We start from the raw sequence: 24,419 nt of genomic DNA, 5'->3' as shown, positions 1-24,419 counted from the left end.
CGTCTAATTTCGACAAAGTGTGCGTGAAAGCCTTTCCAGCCGTCAGCCATCCAGTGGATTTTTCATTTCGCAACATAGTTTTTTCCATCAATAATCCACCGGCGACCGAAGGGTTTGCGTACTGCGCGCGCTAAAACAATTGGGCGTGGAGGAATAATTTATCATGATAAATGGCAACAAAAGAGCTGTTGGCTGTCGGTGGCAGCTTAGCTGCCCGCTTCCGCTCTGCCACTGAGCTGAATTTCCCATAACCATTAACGACGGTTGTGGCGAGTGGAAATAGTCATCACTCGCTTACCGTTTCCATCTTCGCCTCGTCCCCATTTGGGTCTCCAGGCTCGTCCACTCAATGGACACGAACGACGAACGGCGTTCGTCCTGTGCAAATTAGTTTAGGGATTTCAAATGACTTCCTAATTTGCAAGCAATGGGCAAACCTCAGCAGGTGTTGTATCGCTTGAGAATATCTAAGCAAGGATCCCCCTCCGGACACGTGGGGATCCTTTCATCACACAGATAAAGCTAAACGGCAAAGCGAAAGTTTTCACGCTTTGTTTCCGTTGCCTAAAATTCGTGCATAATTTAGCTGGGTTGAGCCTTGGCTAATAGTTTCTATTGTTTGGGCCTTATGTTTGAGGCAGAGAAGCATATTACTTTTTCGCTTGGCTCTTAGTATTTTAATTTCACTTTCGTGATTTATAGCGTTCTGATGGTTTTTTGCCGTGACTGTCATTGCAGTGGAACGGCGGCTAATGTTATGATAGCAGAATATCGCAGAGGTGTCCTTTCATACCGAACGTTGAGTTGTGACTTACTTCGGATCGCGTATAAAAAAGTGCGAACGGAATGTGTCAACAACCTCCCGTTTTCGTCAAACCAATTCCACACACCGAGGGCGGATGAATTATACTTTTCCATCAGCAATTTGCTTGGGGCCATCGTACAGGCTGTGCGGTATGAATAAATTAATTTGTTCCGGTCGACTTCCACCATCCATCTATCCATCCATCCAGCTAGCTCCCCCTGTACGGATGTGGAAACACTGGCAGTCGAGCTAGAACCAACGATCAGCTGCTCAGTTGCTAAACGACGAAACGGGGCGAATACCTTCACTAGCTAGCTCTAGAGTGCGCGCGGTTCGGAGGCACAGGCACTCATGAATTATGCATGAGATGATTTTCTTGTGCAGTTTGTCACGAAGAAATGCTGCTTTCCGCAGTTGACCCGTTCCGTTCCGGCGGTTCAGCGTAAGGATGATGAATATGGGTTATAACACTCCCCGTTTCCACTTTCACTTCGCCAGGAAATTGTCGTTTAGCCTATTTTTTACTCCTTTTAATCAAGCTCTACAGTTTCATTTGTGCATGTGCGTTTCAATCAGCTGATGGCGGTAATTCGCTCACATTAATCAGATTTCATGAAGCGACTCCATAGCGGACTGGGAGTAGCGTGCGATTTTGTTCACAGCTCACCACGTGACTCCTTCATTACAGTGGCGGTCGCTGTGAAAATAATCGAATTCGCTGCGATCGTCTCAATCTTCTGGCCCGCGTGGAAATCGGGTGGAGGTAGCGAAAATTGCAATCAAATCCAATTCCCACTCGTTTATTCACTCCACACAATTCGAATCGAGTTTGTGAAAAGTTGCGAATTTCCGCTCGATGAGATTTGCTTTGGAGGAGTCTAAACCGAAAAGTAGACATGAACCGGGAATTAGGGTGAAAATATATTACCATTTTGCTAAGCTGAATTCGTTTGGCGCCGGAACGACAAATTATACTCGAGATCGAAATCAGAGGGGAATAAAACGCTGACTAGAAACTAATTTGGACAGCGAGTTGAATAGTCTAATTACTCTGATGTTTAAATTTGCTCTTCGATAAAAGATTCTTTCTTTGCAACGGACATGTATTGATATGACTTTTCGGAATTTTGCAATTTTCAGGGCTTTATTATGAGCTCGGTTATAAGATCATAGTTGATTATTCAAGTGCAACAAAGATCACAACATACGTTGATTTACGAATGACCGGAAAATTAACCCATTGAGCTTTTTTTTTACTCGTTTATCGTAACAGTAATCGACACAAAAACATCTACTAACAACATGAACTGGTTTAGTTTAACGCAGTGTTCTAGTGTAGAAATTTGTGAAAATTCATTTTTTTCCTTCATATTTCTGTACTTTAGGTATTCAAGAATATACCCTAGAAAAGAGAGTAGCTTTTTTTCCGTTGATTTCATACCAGTGTGTGTGTTAGGTCGTTTTTCCTCGATGCTAGATATATGATATTAGTGTGAATAACTAAAAGCAGTGCCGTTATGTATGTGATTACTTGTCTCGAGCTGGACGGACGCCTGGATAATCATACAAATATATATTTTTTAGAATTTTGTTTTGTATCGCGTCGAAGATTGGATTCACACGGTTTTATAGCGCAAAGTTGTGGTGATACACATCCATATCATGTTATAAAGGGCGAACATGAAATTATTGCGACACATTCAACAGGGAATAACTTTTTTACCATTATGTAAAAATCAACCAAATTTTGCACACTTTCTCATTGATGTGTATTGTACACCTGCTGTCAAACTCGAAGTCGTGTTTTTCGATTCATCGAAAATGGAGGTGAACCAACGCGAGTCGAGAGAACAAATTCTTTCCAAACACCTGGAATTTCCTGACCTGTCGCGCCGGCAGTTGGGAAAAATGTTGAACATTCACCATTCAACCGTCTCCAGAGTGTTGAAGCGGTTCCAGGAGCGGTTGACGTTGGACCACGGCAAAGGAGCTGGAAGAAAACCGGGACCGGAGAACAAAAAGACGGAGGGAAAGGTGAAGCGGATGATTAAAGCAAATCCCGTGATTTGGCTAAAAAGATCGGCATGTCGTAGAGCTACGTCCAGAATGCAAAAAAGAGAGCTGGACTACATACATACAAGGTACAGAACTTCCCAATCCGCGATGAGCGGCAAGAATCGACGGCTAAAACTCGGGCACGGAAGCTCTACGAGAAGATGCTGACAAAATATGGCTACTGTGTATATAAAAGCCGATTTTAAGCAAATTCCGGGGTTGGAGTTTTTCACCGGCAAGAGCAAGTTCGATGTGGACGACAAATTTAAGAAGAAGAAAATGTCGAAGTTCGCCTCCAAATATCTCGTTTGGCAGGCCATCTGCTCTTGCGGATTGAGGAGTAAGCCTTTCGTGACAAGGGGCACCGTAAATGGCGAAATCTACAAATCTGAGTACCTCGAGAAGCGCCTTTTGCCGTTCTTGCAGCAGCACGACGAAGCTCCGCTATTTTGGCCAGATTTGGCATCATGCCACTATTCTAAAAGTATCCTGGAGTGGTATGAGGCCAATTCTGTCCATTTTGTTCCAAAGGACATGAACCCGCCAAACTGCCCGGAGCTGCGCCCGGTGGAGCAGTACTGGGCAAAAATGAAGCGGGAACTTCGGAAGAGCAAGAAGACAGTCAAAGACGAGAAGGACATGTTAAGAAAATGGAAAAAACTGAGAAACTGGTACCGGATGACACTGTAAAGACTTTGATGGAGGGTATCAAGCGAAAATGCGTTCAATTTTATTTTTGAAGTAAATATATGTATAAAACTACCCTAAAATTTTGGTTTGATTCTTTTTTTTTTTTATTTAAATCGTTTATTTTTACAGGCTCAGTTACATAGGTTTAAAGGAGCCGAACTCCTTACTGTATTGTTACTAGTATATATACATTTTTCCTTAATTCTAATGTTAATAATATAGGAAACCGATTACTCGCGGTCAACTCGAGTTTAGAAGGGTGACATATTTTCTTCAGGAAAAGGAGGGGATATGAGGATATGTTGACAATGATCACACTCACACTCTCAATCTCACTCTCAATCACACTCATCACACTCAATTCTTAAACCTATCTTATATCTAATATGTATTTACATTTCATCTTATTCTTAAGAAGGGATCCGATCTCTCACAAAGGAAAAGGAAAAGGAAAAACTAAGGGTATAAGGACAATCACACACGAAGATCGATAGCTTTAAGGAATACATATATTTGGGATATGTAATCAAGGTCTAACCGAGCCAACACGTCTCTCACCGGCACATTGGGCTGCCTTCCTCGGGCCCGAAGGGTGACTACTAAATTCGATCTGGCGACAAGATACAGCTCGCACGACCAAACAACGTGCTCGATGTCGTGGTAACCTTGGCCACAAACACAAAGATTGTTGTCGGTAAGATTAATACGAAAGAGTAGCGCATCTAACGAACAGTGATTGGACATGAGTCGGGAGAAGGTGCGAATAAAGTCCCGGCTCAAGTCCAGACTTTTGAACCATGGTTTGAGGCTAACCTTAGGGATAATCGAGTGGAGCCACCGGCCCAATTCATCTTCGTTCCATTTGCGTTGCCAGTTAACTATGGTATTTTTGCGGACTAAAGAATAAAATTCATTGAAGGCGATTTGACGCTGATAAATATCGCCTTCAATTGCACCTACCTTTGCTAATGAGTCAGCCCTCTCATTACCCAGAATTGAGCAATGTGAAGGGACCCAGACAAAGGTAATGACATAACAGCGTCTGGATAAAGCACTCAAAATTTCTCGTATTCTCTCAAGGAAGTACGGCGAGTGCTTTTCCGGCCTCACTGAACGGATAGCTATCGCTGCCAATTCATAATCACTGAGCAAGGATTCTGAAGACTGTGTGAGGTGCTTAAAAATTCGTTGAACACTCCAAATCCTGTGGACTCATTCATAGAGGACCCATCAGTAAAGTACATATTATCACAATTGATATCCCCATACTTTGCATCGAAGATCGTTGGAACGATCCTCGATCGAAGATAATCTGATGTTCCATGGATATCCTGCTTCATGGACAGATCAAAATGCACAGAGGAATTGATGTAGTCAGGAAAACAAACACGGTTGGGAATATACGAAGAAGGATCAACCTGCATGGAGACGAATTCATGATATGAGCTCATGAATCCAGAATGAAAATTTAGCTCGATCAGCTGCTCAAAATTTCCGATCACCAATGGGTTCATAACCTTACACCGGATGAGGAACCGAAGAGATAATAAATTGAGCGATCTTTTAGTGGGAGTAGGCCTGCCAAAACCTCGAGACTCATGGTATGCGTTGAGGGCATACACCCCAACGCGATACGGAGACAAAGATACTGAATTCGTTCGAGTTTAATGAGGTGTGTTTTGGCAGCTGATTGAAAACAGAAACTGCCATACTCCATCACTGAGAGAATAGTTGTTCGATACAACATTATAAGATCTTCGGGATGGGCTCCCCACCAGGTGCCGGTAATTGTACGGAGAAAGTTTATTCTTTGTTGACATTTTTTACTCAGATACCTAATATGGGCCCCCCAAGTACATTTAGAGTCGAACCAGACCCCAAGATACTTGAATGACATAGCATGAGTGATCGGTTTATCCAAAAGTTGAAGCTTTGGTTTTGCTGGTTTATGCTTCCTAGAAAAAACCACCATCTCTGTTTTCTCCGTGGAGAATTCGATCCCTAGCCCAATGGCCCAGGTTGAAAAATTGTTCAAAGTATCTTGTAAGGATTCTTGCAGGTCGGATTCGTTTGATCCTACGACAGACACCACTCCATCATCTGCAAGTTGTCTTAGGCTGCAATTTTGTGTAAGGCAATTGTCAATGTCGCTTACGTAGAAGTTGTACAAAAGGGGGCTTAAACATGAGCCCTGGGGGAGTCCCATGTAAGAGACCCGTCTTACTGCCGAATCTCCGTGAGAAAAGTTCAAATGTTTCTCACAAAGCAAGTTATATAACATATTATTCAATAGAGGCGGCAGACCCCGAGATTGTAATTTGTCTGACAAAACCTCTATTGAAACAGAATCAAAGGCCCCCTTTATGTCCAAGAATACTGAAGCCATTTGTTTTTTTTCGGCGTAAGCCATTTGAATTTCTGAAGAAAGCAACGCAAGACAATCATTCGTCCCCTTGCCCCTGCGGAACCCATATTGTGTATCTGAGAGTAGGCCATTCGTTTCAACCCATCGATCAAGGCGAAACAAGATAATTTTCTCCAACAATTTCCGTATACAAGACAGCATTGCTATTGGGCGGTACGAATTGAAGTCGGACGCGGGTTTTCCGGGTTTTTGAATAGCTATAACTCGTACTTGTCTCCAATCATCTGGAACAATATTATGCTCCAGAAACCGATTGAATAAGTTCAACAAGCGATGTTTCGCCACATCAGGGAGATTTTTCAGCAAGTTGAACTTAATTCTATCCGATCCCGGAGCAGAATTGTTACATGAAAGGAGAGCAAGAGAGAATTCTACCATCGAAAACTCGGAATCAAGATCGCACCTATCTTGTGGTATATCTCGAATAATTCTTTGCACTGGAGCGGAATCGGGACAAACCTTTCGTGCAAAATTAAAAATCCATCGATGTGAATATTCGTCGCTTTCATTGGATGAAGAGCGATTTCTCATGTTTCGAGCCACTTTCCATAATTTTTTCATTGACGTTTCTCGTGATAAACCTCCCACGAAATTTCGCCAATAAGCAGGTTTTTTCCCTTTGATCAAGTTTTTAAATTGATTTTCAAGGTCCAAATACTTCTGAAAATATTCAGGGGTTCCACGTTTCCGAAAAGCTTTAAATGCATTCGATTTATCTCCATAAAGCTTGGAACACTGGCCATCCCACCATGGATTGGGAGGCCCTCGACGAATAGTGGAACCTGGGATGGGTTTCGTTTGAGCGCGAACCGCGCTGTCATATATCAAACGAGAAATGAAGTTATACTCCTCCAATGGAGGCAAACCATCTCTGGAATTGATGGCTAGAGCAATCGCGTCCGCATATTTTTTCCAGTCAATGTGTCTTGTGAGGTCGTATGCCATGTTTATTGATTCAGAAGAATTCAACCCATTGGTGATAGAAATTTTGATTGGCAAGTGGTCACTACCGTTGGGATCCTGGATTACATTCCACTTGCAATCTAACGATAGTGAATTCGAGCAAAGCGAGAGGTCAAGAGCACTTGGTTTAGCAGGAGGTTTAGGTACACGTGTTGTTTCCCCAGTGTTCAAAACGGTCATATTGAAGCTGTTACAAAGGTCATATATCAACGATGAACGATTGTCGTCGTACTGTTCCCCCCAGGCAGTTCCGTGAGAGTTGAAGTCTCCCAAGATTAATCGTGGCTCAGGAAGGAGTGAGCACATGTCAACAAGTTGCTTGCGGCTAACCGCAGCTCTCGGAGGCCAATACAAGCTGACTATACAGAGGTCTTTGCCTCTGATGTTTGCATGGCAAGCAACAGCTTCGATCCCTCCAATAGGTGGAAGGTCAATTCTAAAAAATGAGTGACACTTATTGATCCCCAATAGTACCCCTCCGTATCTGTCATCACGGTCCAAGCGTATTATATTAAAATCGTGGAAAGAAAGATCATTTTGAGAAGAGAGCCAGGTTTCGGATAGAGCAAAAACATCACAATTGAGTTTATGAATTAGAAATTTGAATGTATCCAATTTAGGGATAAGACTACGACAATTCCACTGTAAAACAGTGATATCTCCGACCTCTCTATTTAAATTAGACATCAAGAGAGATAATCATTGCAAGGAGGGGCCATGTTTGCATCAATTGCTGCAAAATTGTCTTTAGTACTGGAAGCATTGCGGTGACAATGGTTCTGATGGAGTCGGAAACATTAAAACACGTGAAGATTTGATCCACAAGGTCAGACAACTTTATAAATCCCGATTGGGAAGTTGAACTTGACGGAAAAACAAGGACAGTTGGGGTTTTTGATGTCCCCTCGAGTGCTGGGTCGTTCGAAGGTGAACTATTACCACGGAGGCCAGGAGGGACCTGATTTTGCTTATCCGCTGCACTCGATTTTTTGGGCAAGCTAACAGAGGATATAACCGGAGGGACTTGTCCTTGAACTTTGGGAGTGGTCACATTTTTGCGCCGGGGATTCCCTTGAGAAATAAACGGCGTGCCCCCGTTAGCTGTATCCGCTTCCATTTCGTCAACTGGCAACGTAGCGAAGACATTGTGTGTATTGATTGGTTGTTGTTCTTGAGCCAGTGGAGAAGCGCCCTTCAAAATTTCTGCGAAAGTGCGTTTAGAGCGTTCCCTCAAAGAGCGCTTCTGTTTCTCCCAGCGAGCCTTGTATGTTTCACAAGCTGAGAGCACGTGTGGGGATCCCCCGCAATATGGACACTTATGCTCAGTCGCACTGCAGGATTTCCCCTCATGTTGTTCTCCGCAAGTGGCACATCGTTCTTTATTGGCACAATAAGCAGCCGTGTGACCAACTGACTTGCACTTTAGACAAGTCATTGGCTTTGGAATAAAAAGTCGCACGGCTAACCTCAATTTATCTACCATCACGTAGTCAGGGAGAGCTGAACCAGCGAAGGTGACTCGAAACGAGTTGGACGGCGTAAATTTCTTTTCTTCTCCTTCATGGGAGACTGTTCCGAGCTGGCGGCAACCCAAGATCTTAACAGTCGTCGAGGGCAGTTCTTTAAAACGGCCGGTACCTTCACTCGTAATGTATTCGCACGTCAAGCCCGTTTCGGTTATCACACCCTCAATTTCGACTATGTGAGAGGGTATGTAGACCCGATACTCAATTGTAAAATGCTGATCGACAACAATCTTGTTTGCGTCTTTTCGATCATTCACGACAACTCGCAATTTGTTTGGTCTAACCTTCGAAATTTCCGAAACGGAGGTATACCTTGCCAGATCTTTCGCGATCTGCATGACTCTCAACGCCTTTCCATTTGGCTTAGGCCTGAAGAAAACAACCCAGGGACCAGTTCCGGGCGCATCTTCTGGATAGACCTTTACACGGGGAGTGGGAATAACAGGGGGGAAGGCGAGGACGGGGATTGAGAGTGGGAAGGCGAAGGTTGAGAAGGAGCGGGAAGAACAGAGGGAGAAGACGAGGTTGAAGGTAGAGTGGGATCGTTAAGGGCAGATGGGAGATTTGCTAGTTTTTTGGAGGGAGGCTTGGTAGGGTTAGCTGACTCGTCCCCAGAAGAAGTATCTTCCGTATTTGGAACACGTTTGAGTGACTTTTTTTTATCCGTTAGGAGGGAACTAGAGTCAGAGACCTCCATATCCGAAGGTCCCCCACTCTCTGCCATTTAAAATTTTCACTTATATTCTAAGTATTTTTTTAAACAATATTTCACAATAAAATAATTCACAAAAACAAAAAAAAAAACTTATAATTATTAAATATTTTCTCTCAGTATATTTAATGTTATTCACCTATGAACGCACTCCAGTGCAGATGAACGGGAGCGTGCTGAAAGCTCGTTGGTGGTGGGAATGTGCCTACGACACCACTACACACAGTCGTCGGTGAAAGCTTACCCGCACTGTCACTGTTGGCACGATGACTCGGCGAAATCTCCAATGTCGGCGAAGCAGCGACAAAACAAAAACCAATGCTTGGCTTTCCGAGGATGAAAGCCTTTATCCACTTGCAGGCAGGGCACTTCACTCACTATCCAGATAGTGAAATGAACTCTTCAGCGGCAAAAAAACAACAATCACGCGGTAACCGATAACGGAACTTGGACGCGACTTTCCTTCGTCTGGTTACTTCGGGCAATCGGCGAAGAATGGTTTGATTCTAAACATTATAAGAAAATTGGCATGACATTTTCGGTGTCGCAATAATTTCGTGTTCGCCTTTTAGTGCTAGCACAGTGAAATATTCGTTCAAAGCTGTGTGAGTGAATTAAGCTGCGCAAACTGAGTGTGTTGAGGATCCAATTGGCGCTACTAATATAATAACAAATCTGATTGGAAATCGTTAAAAGTGTTTTCAGCTCACTATGTTTTCCATTTTCTTAATTTTACTCGCGAGTGATGTGCGTGTCGAAGATTGATTAAGCAGATACAAAAGATGAATTATTCTGTGTAGATTATTTAGCCTGATACTCTCGTTGGTTTTTACATGCGTATATTTATTAGATGTGTAGATACATTACATTTGATTTGTATTTGGTCACAATTAGAATTACCGTAGACACTGTAGAGGTAAAATTCACAGGGTGTTAAGATTCATGATTTATGACTATCTGAAGTTATTTGTATATCTACATATACTTTGTACATTTTTTCGATAGGTGGGAATCTAATTTATTTATTTATTGAATATTAATTGAATTACCATCCTAATTTGAAATTTTACATTACAATTATATAATCTTCAATTCGTAGTTGTATTTTCAAAATATAAAAATTAAATAATATATATATATATATATATATATATATATATATATATATATATATATATATATATATATATATATATATATATATATATATATAAGTTATATTATCATGAATATGAATTAATTTTTCTTTCACGTTTAAAATTTTGTGTTTCGTTTTTTTTCGTTCTTAGCTTAGGTTAAGTATTTGTAATGAGAATTTTTGTTTTGTAAATTTCAATTAGAAGTATCGAGTTTAGAATTTATGATTTATTTTTTGATCCGCCATAGCGACTGAAGTTCGATCGTTATGTTATATCGAAGTTATCTTAGTTACCTTCTCAGGTTCTCCAAAGATAATTCTTCGCCGTTGCGATTAAATTCCAATAAACAGTACGCACGATGAATAGTTTCTAGATGAATTCCCTTGGTTACCTTCTCAGGTTTCCCAAAAAAAAATTCTCCGTCGTCATGATTGGAATTCTATGAAGCGTACACACGATAAATAACGTAATATACTTCAATATATTACACATCTCCGGGTAGATTCATTGTAGAGGAATTATCTCGGTTACCTTCTCAGGTTTCCCAAATATAGCCGTCCGTAACCACGATTGGAGATGAATAAAGACTGTGTGCATTGAACAATGGAATATATCGCTATTCCAATTGGGTTGAGAGGAGTTCTCTCGGTTACCTTCTCTGGTTTCCCACGGTAAAAACTTCGCAGTTACGATTGTATTTCGATAATAAATAAATAAATATATAAAAAATGTTACAGGTTTTCTGCTCAGGGAACCGATAGATCTCTGCCGCGTGTTGAGATATAAGATTTTCAAAATTTCGTTGATTGGTCGATAGTTCGCGTTTACATAATCATATCACTTACCTCAGTGAATCCTGATTCTTCCCCCTTCCCTACTAACAACTTTCCCCTCCCCGATATTCGCTAGGGAATCACGCTATAGAGGCGACTCTTCTGGCCTTCGGGCGGCAAATATTATACTAACATTCCTTCCCTTCCCCTGGTGACTGTAAGGACGTGGCCGGCGTCGTTATTGACCAAATGCCCCGAATCACCGAAAATTGCACAACGAGAATGATTTGCTAGTCCCAAGCGTCATTCGGGGTGTTCGAACTACGAATTGTACAGTCTACCCAAACTCAAGCTCAAGAATATACCCTAGAAAAGACTTATAGAACAACCTATTATTTACCGAGTTAAAGCCATTTTAGTGATGCGGTATCTAGCCTGGTACGGCCGTAACAATGAACTTCAAACGCGTTTTTCTCGAAACTAGTTTTTAAAACCGGCGTACACGATATCTCAAGTTCTACTGAACCGATTCATGTCGAATTTATTTGGATACAATCTGTAGGCATCTCTCTATCGCATGAACCTCTAAAAAATATATTTTTCAAATATTACCATTTTTAAAAAATCAGCAAAGGTAAGAAAAAAACGTTTATAACCGCACAAAATGGCGGCCGCCATTTTGTTAAAAAATATGTTTTTGACTTGTCCGAGGTTCATGCGATAGCGGCATCTTTACTAATTCAGAACCTGTTGGTTTTTTTTTTGTTTCAGATAACCAGAAGGGCTGGAATCGTGTACGCCATGGAACAACTTTTTTTTCATCAGCTCTCAGCTATCCTAGTTATGAATATTTTTTCTCCATTCAATTCTTGTTTTATTGCTAAAAGATAGATGAACAAAGAACGATAGAAAGGTTAGAAAAAAAAATTATTTTATTTTTACGGAACTCGAAAAAATGTTCGAAATTCGTCTCTCTACACTAGAATACTCTTTTGATTGTCCTTAAGGCTTTCAATTAGCGGCTTCAGCAATCCTGGAAAATGCGGCTTCTGCAAAGTAGTAGCTAAGGAAACGCTTTTCTGCAACATCCAACTTTTTTGATGTTCAAAATCAGCAATGACTCATCTGGCAAGACTTAAAAGAATCATTGTATCCAACAATTAACATTATAGTAGTTCTGAATAGTGCCAGGCATTATATTTTCCTGGGGTCTTTTTTGCTGGCTATCTACACATCAAACCCTGATGAATTGTTAAATAATAACTATTAGTACTACGTAAGTAACTACGTTAAGTATTATGCATTGGAAGTAGTGAAAATATGTCTTCTATTAAACGGCTCACACCTATCAAAAATATTCGCAATATTTCTCAAGATATTACTAATAGTAGCTTTCTCCGTTTTTGACCCATTCTCACCCCGTCGACTGTATTTATAGTTTCCATAAACGAGGCACAAGGACAGCGGAACAACTTTTTCTTCAGTTCACAACCTAAGAGCACAGCACTTACCGCAGTAAAATACCTTCTTCTCTTTTAACCCAGAAACAATGCTCGAATTCACGAAAATTGAAAATTGAAAGTCACCAATCAGTCCGATAGACTCTTAAATTTATACAGGCTCTCTTTCGACAAAGAAATTATATTTATTGATAACAAATTCCACATTAACTCTCTGCTTTAACACATGGTGTTGCCTGATCGCTGTGATCGCAGTTCATTTGCCTATAGCCATGGGTCAAGTTAGAAGACTGAATCTAACCAAGGTTTCTCAAAGTGGTCTATATCCCCACTTGGGATCGATCTTGGTTTCCCAGGGGTCAATATAAACCAAAACTGATTTTAGGGGTCGACGAGTTCAAAAAATCGACCCCTATTAATATATAAAATATTAATTCCTCATTTGCATCTTTCAAGATACTGTCTAAGTTGTGCTACGTGAACCAACTTGTTATAAGAATGACTAATATTTTAGAAAAAACTCAAAAACCCAACAAGGCTCATCGACATGAGTTCATAAGTTCGTACAAGATTGGAAAATCGGCAAGTAAAAAAGCGGGTCGAGTTCGTGCAGGATAATGTGTTTGAGTGTGCAAGTCCTTTAGGCACGTTTTGACGTGTTCCATATTAGAAACATACATGCGATTTAATAGAAGAAATACATGATCAAATTCAAGACCAAACATGCTCCCAACATTCTACTGTTCAACAATCTTGTACTTAGGTTGCAAGTTCGAAAAAAACGTCACATTTTCTCTTCCGAACAAAGTGATAATACCATACCACTTCGTTAAGCCGGGAAAGAGTTATTAACGTTCAAAACCTTGCACCTTCGACTTAGCCTCTTGTTTCTGAAACTTTGAACTTACATCCCGGCACAGAAATGTAAAGGCGCGTCCACATTATGCCGAATGATGCCGATCGGATTGTACCAGGCGGCATATTCGGTTCGTTATGTAATGTGGACGCCCCATCGGGTGCACGAAGCCGAAGTCCCATCGGATGCGTGAAGCCGTCACGAACATACGAAGCACAACGTCGTCAACGCTAATTTACTTCGTTTTGTTTTTGTTCGACTTTCGCGAACCGGACCCACTTGTTTCGGGTTGGGTTTGGTTTGATTCGAGCCGGGTTTCGGCACGTCGGCAAGCTCGGGATGTGGGTGAAGATACCAATAAAAAGATACCAATAACTTTTAATTACAACTGACATTTTTTGTAGCCGATGATAAGACAGTTTTATCATTTAAATTAGAAGCACACCATCCTACGAGAATATTCTGAGATGGTGGAGTGTTGGAATTGACCTATCTGGTCATGGGAACCATTTGAAATTTCAAGAAATTCACGAAAATGGACAAGTCCTAAGGCTAATATTTTTCGGAGGCGATAGAATGTCAATTTTATCATTTGAATTAGAAGCATACTATCCTCCGAGAATATTCTGAGATGGTGGAATGTTGGAATTGACCCATCTGGTCATGGGAACCATTTTAAATTTCAAGAAATTTACGATAATGGACAAGTCCTAAGGCTAATATTTTTCGGAGGCGATAGAATGTCAATTTTATCATTTGAATTAGAAGCATACCATCCTCCGAGAATATTCTGAGATGGTGGAATGTTGGAATTGACCCATCTGGTCATGGGAACCATTTTAAATTTCAAGAAATTTACGATAATGGACAAGTCCTAAGGCTAATATTTTTCGGAGGCGATAGAATGTCAATTTTATCATTTGAATTAGAAGCATACCATCCTCCGAGAATATTCTGAGATGGTGGAATGTTGGAATTGACCCATCTGGTCATGGGAACCATTTGAAATTTCAAGAAATTTACGATAATGGACAAGTCCTAAAGCTAATATTTTTTGGAGGCGATAGAATGTCGATTTTATCATTTGAATTAGAAGCATACCATCCTCCGAGAATATTCTGAGATGATGGAGTGTTGGAATTGACCCATCTGGTCATGGGAACCATTTTAAATTTCAAGAAATTTACGATAATGGACAAGTCCTAAGGCTAATATTTTTTGGAGGCGATAGAATGTCGATTTTATCATTTGAATTAGAAGCATACCATCCTACGAGAATATTCTGAGATGGTGGAGTGTTGGAATTGACCCATCTGGTCATGGGAACCATTTTAAATTTCAAGAAATTTACGATAATGGACAAGTCCTAAGGCTAATATTTTTCGGAGGCGATAGAATGTCAATTTTATCATTTGAATTAGAAGCATACTATCCTCCGAGAATATTTTGAGATGGTGGAGTGTTGGAATTGACCCATCTGGTCATGGGAACCATTTGAAATTTCAAGAAATTTACGATAATGGACAAGTCCTAAGGCTAATATTTTTTGGAGGCGATAGAATGTCGATTTTATATTTGAATTAGAAGCATACCATCCTACGAGAATATTCTGAGATGGTGGAGTGTTGGAATTGACCCATCTGGTCATGGGAACCATTTGAAATTTCAAGAAATTTACGATAATGGACAAGTCCTAAGGCTAATATTTTTTGGAGGCGATAGAATGTCAATTTTATCATTTGAATTAGAAGCATACTATCCTCCGAAAATATTTTGAGATGGTGGAGTGTTGGAATTGACCTATCTGATCATAGGAACCATTTAAAATTTAAAAAAAAATCCACGCGAATGGTTGAGGTTTATGGCAACTATTTTTTGTAGCCGATGGAATGACAATTTTTTCATTTTTGACTTAGACGACAGGATTCTATCTCGTTTCTGAAAGGACTCAAACTGGACAAATAAAAATACTTCAAGTTAAAAGGTAATATAAAAATTTATTGATGAGACTTAAAAATTATATCATTTTAATTTTCGAACATATTTCACATTGTTTTGTAGATGGAATTTTTAGCACCATATTTGGGGCGCATCTACTGCAACACCTCCGTCCACATGATTGACATGACAAAATTAGTGATTTCAAGCTGCTGCAGTATAAACAAATTTTTATTACTGCTGTATTTAGGAGTTTTATTTTGATTTGTTTCCTCTCAGAATCCATGTTTCCTAGCCCGGTCAACGGTTTCTTCAAAAGAAAGTTTTGTGCATATTTAGCTACATATACACCACAGTTGTAGTCGTCGTTTTGCTTGTCGTGCGCAATATTTTTCGAGCCGCTTTGCCAATTGGTTGAATCAAATGGTTGATTTTTAAGTCTCCGAATAGAGCTTACTGCCTTCAAAAATTCTTCTTGTACGTCCTTCAAATATGGGGATGCTGTTTCGAGAGGATCTAAATAAAAAGTTTCTCTATTCATAAAATCAGCAATGAAGAGAACCCAATGGTTCCCTCTTCCAACTTGCTTGGTGGGTGCTTGCCCAGCTCTAACATTCAAAGGAACCACCCATACTCCCGATGTATTGGTTAGAACTGGTAAAACATAATCTCGTTTCCTATCCAATACTTCTTTTAGTTGAGTTGTATCAAACAAGTTTCTCGACATGTAAGTTGATACCAATTTTACGCTTTCGACCTCACATTCTTTTATGGCCACTGCAATTATCGCATCTAAGGTTTCTCCATCCATATATGTATGTGCATCGAGCGTTTGAAGCATTTCTGAGCTTACAATCATACTACTTACTCCTATGCTCTCATATTCTGAAGGAAACTCACCGAAATACCATTTGGTGGTAACTGGAAATTCAAATCCTTTGTCAATGAATTGATGAATAGAGGACAGATTACAGGTAGTTTCTAAATCTTCTTCTAATGATCTTTTTCTGTTGTTATCACTGTTTTCCTTTGAATCTGGGTGCTTCTGTGTTGATTGTTCAAGTTGTGTGTTTAAGCTGTTAGTTTCCTGCTTCTTTTTCTTCTTGAACAAGTGGGTTGAAGCATCTTTTTGAAAGTATGGACTATGCCATTCGTCCTCTATGTCTTCTACGTTTCCGACAAATCTGTCATATTCTGCGATTCTATCATCTTGACGTTTTTTAGCATTACTTATTCCTTTATCAGTAGCGTATATATCTTCAATGTCAAAGTCGGAAAAGTGGAACAGAGATTCAATATACGATTGTAGTTTTCGAAGAAAATGTGTTATTCTTTCGTAGAGCTGACCTTTCATAACATTGTGTTTCAATGTTCGGAAGAAGCTTTCAACCCTTGCGTTTGAAATAGTATCCGGATTCGAGTCAATTTGAGATACTATTATATTTGACCACAAACAAACCACAGGCATGTATTTTTTCAAGGCGACATCTTCCAAGAATCCTTTGAAATACAGTGGGTTCTGTGATCCTTGGCTGAGATCATCTATTTGTTTTAATGTTGTTTCAAATGTTTCTTTTAACAACGCATAAAAAGGCGATCCCAAGAAGATTTTGTCCTCATCTTTTTTTAGAATTTCTGGTTCACCGATGCCAGTATAATCAAATTTACCAGCGCTTTCTGAATCGAAGCTTGTTCTATCATTAATTTTTGCATCTAGTTCTTTTAGTGATGTCTCAAGCATTCGGTTCTCATTTGCAGATCCAAAAATGCATGTCATAATGATAAACAGATCGATTAAGTCCACTAAGTTTGTAGCACGTACAGCCAATCGCATACAGTCCATGAACTTATGTTTTATGTTGATTGGAGCAGATTTCAAGTCCTTAGAAACTACATTCATGAAATGACTGTAGCATAAATGAATGATAGTGAAATTGAGATTGAGTTCTCTTATGCAAACTTTATAACAATCTCGGATATACTCTGGTAGTGTATGGTGTTGATTATTAAGAGCCCGTATCAATCCACCAATCAGTGACCAGCTCCAATCAACACTAACAATTCTCGCTATTTTATTCAATTTATTCATAGAGCTGCCTGACTCGTACGAAGCACGAAATATATTCAACCAATTGTGGAAGTCTACTGTTTTTTGGCTTTCAGTCACAAAGGTTGTTACGGGTACACTAAAATTTGACCGGTAATTGTATGCGACCAAAACATATATTTGAACACGCTTCTCAGCTTTTGAATATCGTACAACCGATCCAGTACCATCCATGTAGAAAATAGGACTGTAAGTCTTGTTTTTTCTCAGCTCTTTGAACATTTTTGTATTAAAACAAATTACACCAAAGGGCTTTCTAAACACATTTTTGATATAAGATCCGTTATCCTCAGACATTTTTATCAAATCTTGAAAATCATCAATATCCCTGTTAAGCTTCGATTTAGCTTCACTGCTAATTTTTTTCAATACATTTTTGCTGACAATGTCTACCTTCTCGAATGGTTCCCTTTTTTTCTTTTCGTTGATCAACTTAGTTCGTAATTCAAGTGGTTTTTGGAGCTGCAGTTTTTTCATATTTATGTTTCTTTTTACTCCTTTGCAATATGCCGCTTTCAGGTTTTCCCCGTGTATCAGGGTCATAGCGACATTAACATAGACATCGACTTTATATATGTTATCACCATCCGTAACAGAAACAATTTTGAAACGATAAGATCTGCAGGTCTTGTGAGCGCAGACACCATAAAATAGCCAGCCAGATTTGTTGCAATTATGAGAATTTATATTGATTATACAATAGATATTGAATTCTTCATATTTGATTTTTAACAAATCTTCTAAGGCCACTATAAAAGGCCTTCTATGCTTTTGTTGCTTATATTTAGCATCGCCAACCTTGGTTTTGCTTTGCATTATATTATGTTGATCATAATGTTTACACATTTCAATGTTCTTCTTGTTGATGTAAAAAGAACACTCGTAAATTGAAGCACCACTATAAAGTCTTTTTGTGGCAGTTGCCCCACATTCCGCAACCTTGACATTGTATTTGATCCTGTTACTGTTGCCTTTTTCTTTTATCTCTTTTCGTAGGTTTTCAAAGTCCGTTGTATTGAACACAAGTTCAGTTACATCTACATCACTGCTATAAGTAGTATCTTGTGATTTGGTCGATCCTTCAAGATCATTGGTATCAAATGAAACAATCGAGTCTTGCATGTCGTTCGTTGATCTCTCTTGCATTTGACTTACTGATGTTTCAAAAATGCGACATTCAATTTCTGGAGCATTAAGTTCCATTCCTTTCTTACATACTTTTGCAGGAAACTCGACGGATAATGATTTTATTTCGACACGCGATAAATCTGTTCCTTTCAATAAAAATCCGAATGGAGGTTGCTGAAGAATAATACATATTAATACATGAATAATTAATTGGAAATGTCATCTTACTTCGTTATCTTTTCCCGTATTATCAACGCCGTCAAAAGTAGTACTTTGAGAGTCGGCCAATTCCTCGAAATCGTTTGTGTCAAATGATACAAATGATAATGTTCTTGTTTCGACACGTGAAGGAGATGAGTTTGTTTCGGACATATGATCTGTTTTATTTAATAAAAGCTGCTAAATAACAACTATTAATACATGAATTAATAAATAGAAATGTCATCTTACTTCATGAACTCCAACGCAGTCTTGTGGCAAGCAGGCACTTTCATTCTCAAAAGAACATTCTTTGAAATTATCGATCTATAAAAATTTGAAGTTACTGTATGGCGTGACTATTTCAAAGCAATTTGATATTTTACACTTACGTTATGACTTTCAGCGGCAATTGAATGTTCAATATTCTGCGGAAATGATTTCACATTGAAAATTTCAAAATAGTTTTATTAATTTCAGGAAGCTTATAACAATTATAAGGGTTCTCACCTTTCGTTCTGCACGATACTTCTTATATGTTGGATTACAAGCGAAGTTATTCCTAACTTTTTTTAAGTTAGGTGCGCATTTTTCGTTTAATCCCATTTCTACAAGAATTTCTTTCAGATTCTTAGAATTCAATTCGAATAGCTCATCCAACTCTTCTCTAGCGATCAAATCATTCGCTGCATCCCAACAATTCTGCAAAGTAATCTCAGGAGCAAACCGTTTTACGGATTTTCGATGTTTCATTAGAAGGCTTTTGATTACCTTCATACTAGGATAGTTCGTTTTATCTAATCCCATACGCTCCAAAATTACTTGCATGTTCTTAAAATTTAACTTGAAATCATATTCTAGGCACTTGGTTGAAATTAAACTGTTAACCGCTTCTAAACACATCTCTAAATTAATTTTATAAGAGGATGCCATCTTCACAGTACACATTTCTCAATCCTTATAGTACTCCGGTTGGAAAGGGTCTGACTAAATTTACTGTAGGAAAAAACGACACTAGTTTTCAAAGTCCAAATTTTCACTATAACTTTCTCTAATGGTTTCTAAATACACGTGGTGAATAAAAACTTATAAAGATGGATCATATGCTGCTCTGCTACTTTTATACTCCCTGAAATTGGTGGGGTGTTTGTCCTGTCGGCTTCGCTCGGTTAGCTCGGGTGATATTAGTTTGTTGTGTTGATACTGCTTTCATCTCACTTTCGCACGTCTCTCGGTGATGCGATTGAATGAAAAGGATAGAAATTGTTTCGGCTGGTGTACGGAAAATTAGTGTTCCAAACGAAATGGATCGTCGTGGAATGGATCATGTTCTGCTCTGGTGGGGTATTTGTCCTGTCGGCTTCGCTCGGATAGCTCGGGTGATATTCGTTTGTTGTGTTGATACTGCTTTCATCTCACTTTCGCACGTCTCTCGGTGATGCAATGGAATGACAGGTCATGTCGCAACACGTATGCGCTCGCTCCGCGTGGCGCAAACAGTAGATATTATCGTCTATTACTGCTATTAATCACCTAATATTATTCTATACACTAACTTAACGAACCAAAAAAATAAACACCCTTATTCTTGTTTTCGAACGAACACAAAACGTTCGAAAGAATGCCTCATTCGTATCCTTGGTTTCGTACGAAAGAAATCTATCCGTTCGAACATTCGAACATCGTTCGTTCGAACGAATTGCCCTATCCTCGTTTTCGTACGAAAGTGTTTTTTCATCGGTCAGTCAAACGACACTTTTGAGTAGCGAATCAGATGAAGCGTAGAAGAAAATTTAATCGATGTTTACGTTTTTGTGGTTTATTCAGACGCATAAAATACTCAAATTGATTTTCTCTAATGTTTATTTTAATTAGGGTGGGAAATTTCTATAGAAGCAGATAAAAAATATATAGACATGATTTCTTGATCTGTCGATATTTTCAATTTCGCTGCCGGAGAAAATCGTTTGGTCGTCGAGGATTAAATGAATTGCTGCTCGTTTGTGTTGAACAGGTGAACAATAATGGCTTGAGAGTTTTTAACCTGTCCTCAATTACCATCGCCAAGGTTCGAGCCATACAAATTAATAGTTTAGTTAAACGTTTTGTTTCTGAAAAAAATAATACGTGAAAATTGATGATAATTACTTAGTAGAATATCGACATGCTGAAATTTAAACTGCTTAGCCGGATGATTTTCAATTTTTATCCGTTGAATCCATTCCACGTACCGTGTTTCATCCCTTTTGATTATGAAATGATATTCCTGGTCGACATCTCTTCTTATAATAGGAAACAACGGAAATTATGTGACTGTTGGATTTCGCGTTATGATCATAGGCTTTAGTATCACTAACGCAAATTTCTCCATATTTTCATACCAATTCGTTCAACTTTTCAGACCCATTTATCATTGGGTTCTGGTGGAAACATTCAGAAGCTCTTTTAATAATACATTTAAAGAACATGTAGCAATAGTTTCTATTCATGTTTTTAAAAAGTGAACTCAGGGGTATGAATGCCACACAGAAAAAAGCGCAATTTTTATTATGAATTAATTTTGTCGTAATAAAATTTTTACTGAAGTCATAGATTAATACAAACTGAACCTACCTCAATTTCCATGCATTCGTCGGATTCCAGCTGTATTCCACTTTCAATATCATCACAACTCATCGCAATCGTTTCATTGCCGAACGAAAATTCGCCACGGCGCAACTCCGCCACCGAATATTTTCATTACGATTCGGCGCTAGAGTACGTGCTCCCGTGGCCGAGTGGTTAGCGTCCCACACTATCATGCCGGGGGTTCGGGTTCGATTCCCGTTCTGGTCGGGGGATTTTTCGTGAAAGAAAATTCTTCCGGCTTGCACTGTGGTCACGCGTATTCTAGAGCTTGCCCCTCCAGAGTACATTCAAGGCGTGTTATTCGGCATAGAAATCTCAACCAAGCACTACTAATAAAAATGACGCAAGTAATGCTGCGTTGAGAAGGCAAAAGTTTCACTGGAACGGTAGTGCCATCCAAGAAGAAGAAGAAGCTAGAGTACACAACTTCACTTTGGTGACTTAAGATAATAGCGCTGACTTAGTATTTTTTTTATTTTGCGCTTTTTTATGTCGAAATATTTTTCAGTGTTGATCTTAACGCCTACAGAAAATGTATAGCAGACCAGGAGACAGACACTTCTGTCGTCAAAAATTTCGGCGGTCGACGCCATATTTGAAAATGTCGACGCCGGTTTTTTTCAACAAGAAAAATGGGGCCAACGGCGACCGCCGCTAGCTTATTTTTCTAGTTGACTCGATCGGCTACGGATGTTTTTAGTTCATTCAAGTCTGTTCAGAAGATCGGGACTATCCTGTACCGCCTAGTATGGAAACGACCCCGTGTTAACACTAGATTTACCAGCTATTTATATATACCTATTTCTACCAGCACCAGTCAAAATGACTGGTGTATAAGAAAAAATGAATATTGTGGTTCCAGTCTGTACTATTACTTATCAAATGGCGAAAATAAGTTGAACAATATTAATTGTGATAGATAAATGGACTAATAGACATTGTCAAATAACAAAACACTTAATTGTTTACAGTTTGTTGCTCACAATAGATTTTGCAGTGTATACACTTTCTACATAGACTTTTTTTGCATTTATTGCAAATATTTGTAGTCTTATTGTTATTAAAATATTCTATTTGACACCATTTGCGTACAGAAACAGTGCCATTTGTAGTTGGTATATCAGCTTCGTGTGGTATTTGCCTTGAAGTCTGATATTCTGAAGCAAGTTCTTTTGCTAATTGAAACAGAAAGTCTTCTCGTGAGATATTTTCTCCTGTTATGTTTTGTTCAATATCCAGCTATTTCTTCCGGCTGAAACTAAATTATTGAAAAACAGTTGAAGTGGTCACCTTCTGGAACCTGATTTCCATTCGATCAGTGACATCGACGCCAAAATATGTCTGGTTGCCAATAGAAGCGCGTATCGTTCCAAGCAACGAAGTATTTTGAGATCTTAATTTTAACGCCAAAGGAATACTTGTAAAAAATATCAGTTTTACGCTCCTTCATGGTATACGGTTCAAGAAATTTCATTACGACAAATTTGCATAGGGGGATTGATGCATTTCGAGTCTCGCTTTTTCCTAAATAAGGAAAGCCATTTATCACATATTTCGTCTCTACATCAGACGCCAATTAGAATTTTATGCTAAATTTATGGGGTTTGTTTGGAAAATACTGAGTAAATCTGCATCTGGCCTCCGATGGAAAAAGTTGCTTATCCCCGGTAATATAAGTTCATCCCCTGTTTGAAGCTATTTCCTTCGTACGCCCCACGCGCGCACAATATTGCAAGAGATGCCTTCAATTTTTCTTGTGTAATTGTCCACTTTTTTCCAAAACTCGAGAGGCTTCTAACTCTGTACAAATTCGTATATGTTCCAAAATATGGTTATCAATCAGTAATTGGAACGCACTACTTAGATTCCCGTTCATAATATTTCTTTCAGCATGTGCTGTTGGACCGTGTACATCTTTGAAATTACTATGAACTAGTAATCTACCAGCAACACCTCCTTCTTCAATTCTCGTTCAAATAGTTCCGTCTAAAGCAATTTCAGTTTGCTGATTTGGTACGCTTGATTGGAATTTTTACGCAACCACTGTCGCTTGGCTCATCTATATTGTCATCATCAGGAATTTCCTCATCACTACTCTCGATAATAGCACTGTTATCATCACTTCCTTGAGAATCAATTTTTCTATCTAACAAATCATCGCCGCTGTCGTATAATTCACTTTCCACATCTGAACATTCCAGAGGTATGCTGGTTGCATTTTCTAAATATGCAGAACATTTTCAGGGGCTGACAATTGCTGTCAAAATATGTTGAAATTAAAACGCTCTCATACATTTCTTCATAGAAACATGCACCAGTCAGTTTGACTGGTACTGGTTTAAATGTCAATAACAAAAAAATATATTTGTTAGTAATAAATATTAAGTAACATTAAGTTTATAAAATGTTTTTTCTACTTATAGCTACAAAAGTCATAACATCATTTCGGAAAGCAAATGTAATATGTCGTAGGAATTTTAAATTGAAATTGCACGACCAGTCAAAATGACTGGTCTGGTAATTCTAGTGTTAAATAAGTTGCAAGTGGTTGCTCACGGAAGTTACGAAGGCTAAATTCGCGTTCAGTGGATTCAGTAGTAGATGTATATGTATGACAGAAGTGGAGAAAAAGGAATGAAAATGAACAATCGATCATTACCAGAAGTGATGACAACGCGGTTAGATCCAGGAAAAAATCAATACAGTTTTTTTTTATATAATTACGCCTAATTGATCTACTGATTGTAGGACGTATTCTATTCATTTAAAGTGAATACTCACGGGAAAAAGTATGGCGAAATAAGATTTAAATTAATAACAATTTGCAGAACAAGATATTTTTCTCTAGGCTCAATCTGAGAGGAGAACTTGAATTCCATTACTCAGTGGGTTAGGTATTACCTCTGACTACCAAGGAGTCGCAAAGAAAACCCTATTGTAAGATTTATATCACTTGAAAGCATACGTTTACTTATAATAAAAATACTTCAGCTTCAAGTCGTCTGAACGAGACTGA

The 24,419-nt window shown here is 38.9% G+C and overlaps 2 protein-coding genes across 14 annotated transcripts in view; both read right to left on the bottom strand.

Moving 5' to 3' along the window:
- Window positions 1-24,419, bottom strand: part of LOC129771373 (uncharacterized) — a 284,948-nt gene that overhangs the window by 189,500 nt on the left and 71,029 nt on the right. The window lies entirely within an intron of this gene.
- LOC129771368 (uncharacterized) lies at window positions 15,131-23,911 on the bottom strand. 5 transcript variants are annotated; one of them, XM_055774940.1, is made up of 4 exons: window positions 19,168-23,911; window positions 19,028-19,102; window positions 18,806-18,976; window positions 15,131-18,751 (listed from the first exon to the last, which is right to left on the bottom strand). In XM_055774940.1, the coding sequence occupies exons 3-4, from the start codon at window positions 18,947-18,949 to the stop codon at window positions 15,422-15,424; spliced, it is 3,474 nt and encodes a 1,157-aa protein (XP_055630915.1). In that variant the 5' UTR covers window positions 18,950-18,976; window positions 19,028-19,102; window positions 19,168-23,911; the 3' UTR covers window positions 15,131-15,421. The 5 variants fall into 5 exon arrangements, with proteins under 5 accessions (XP_055630915.1, XP_055630916.1, XP_055630913.1 ...); XM_055774941.1 differs by having other exon boundaries at window positions 18,806-18,973; XM_055774938.1 differs by having other exon boundaries at window positions 19,028-23,911.

Source organism: Toxorhynchites rutilus, chromosome 2 (assembly GCF_029784135.1).
Source record: "Toxorhynchites rutilus septentrionalis strain SRP chromosome 2, ASM2978413v1, whole genome shotgun sequence".
In the NCBI taxonomy this organism is placed as follows: domain Eukaryota; kingdom Metazoa; phylum Arthropoda; class Insecta; order Diptera; family Culicidae; genus Toxorhynchites; species Toxorhynchites rutilus.
Note: the sequence above shows the minus strand (reverse complement) of the source record. Positions and strands in the feature narration are given on the sequence as shown.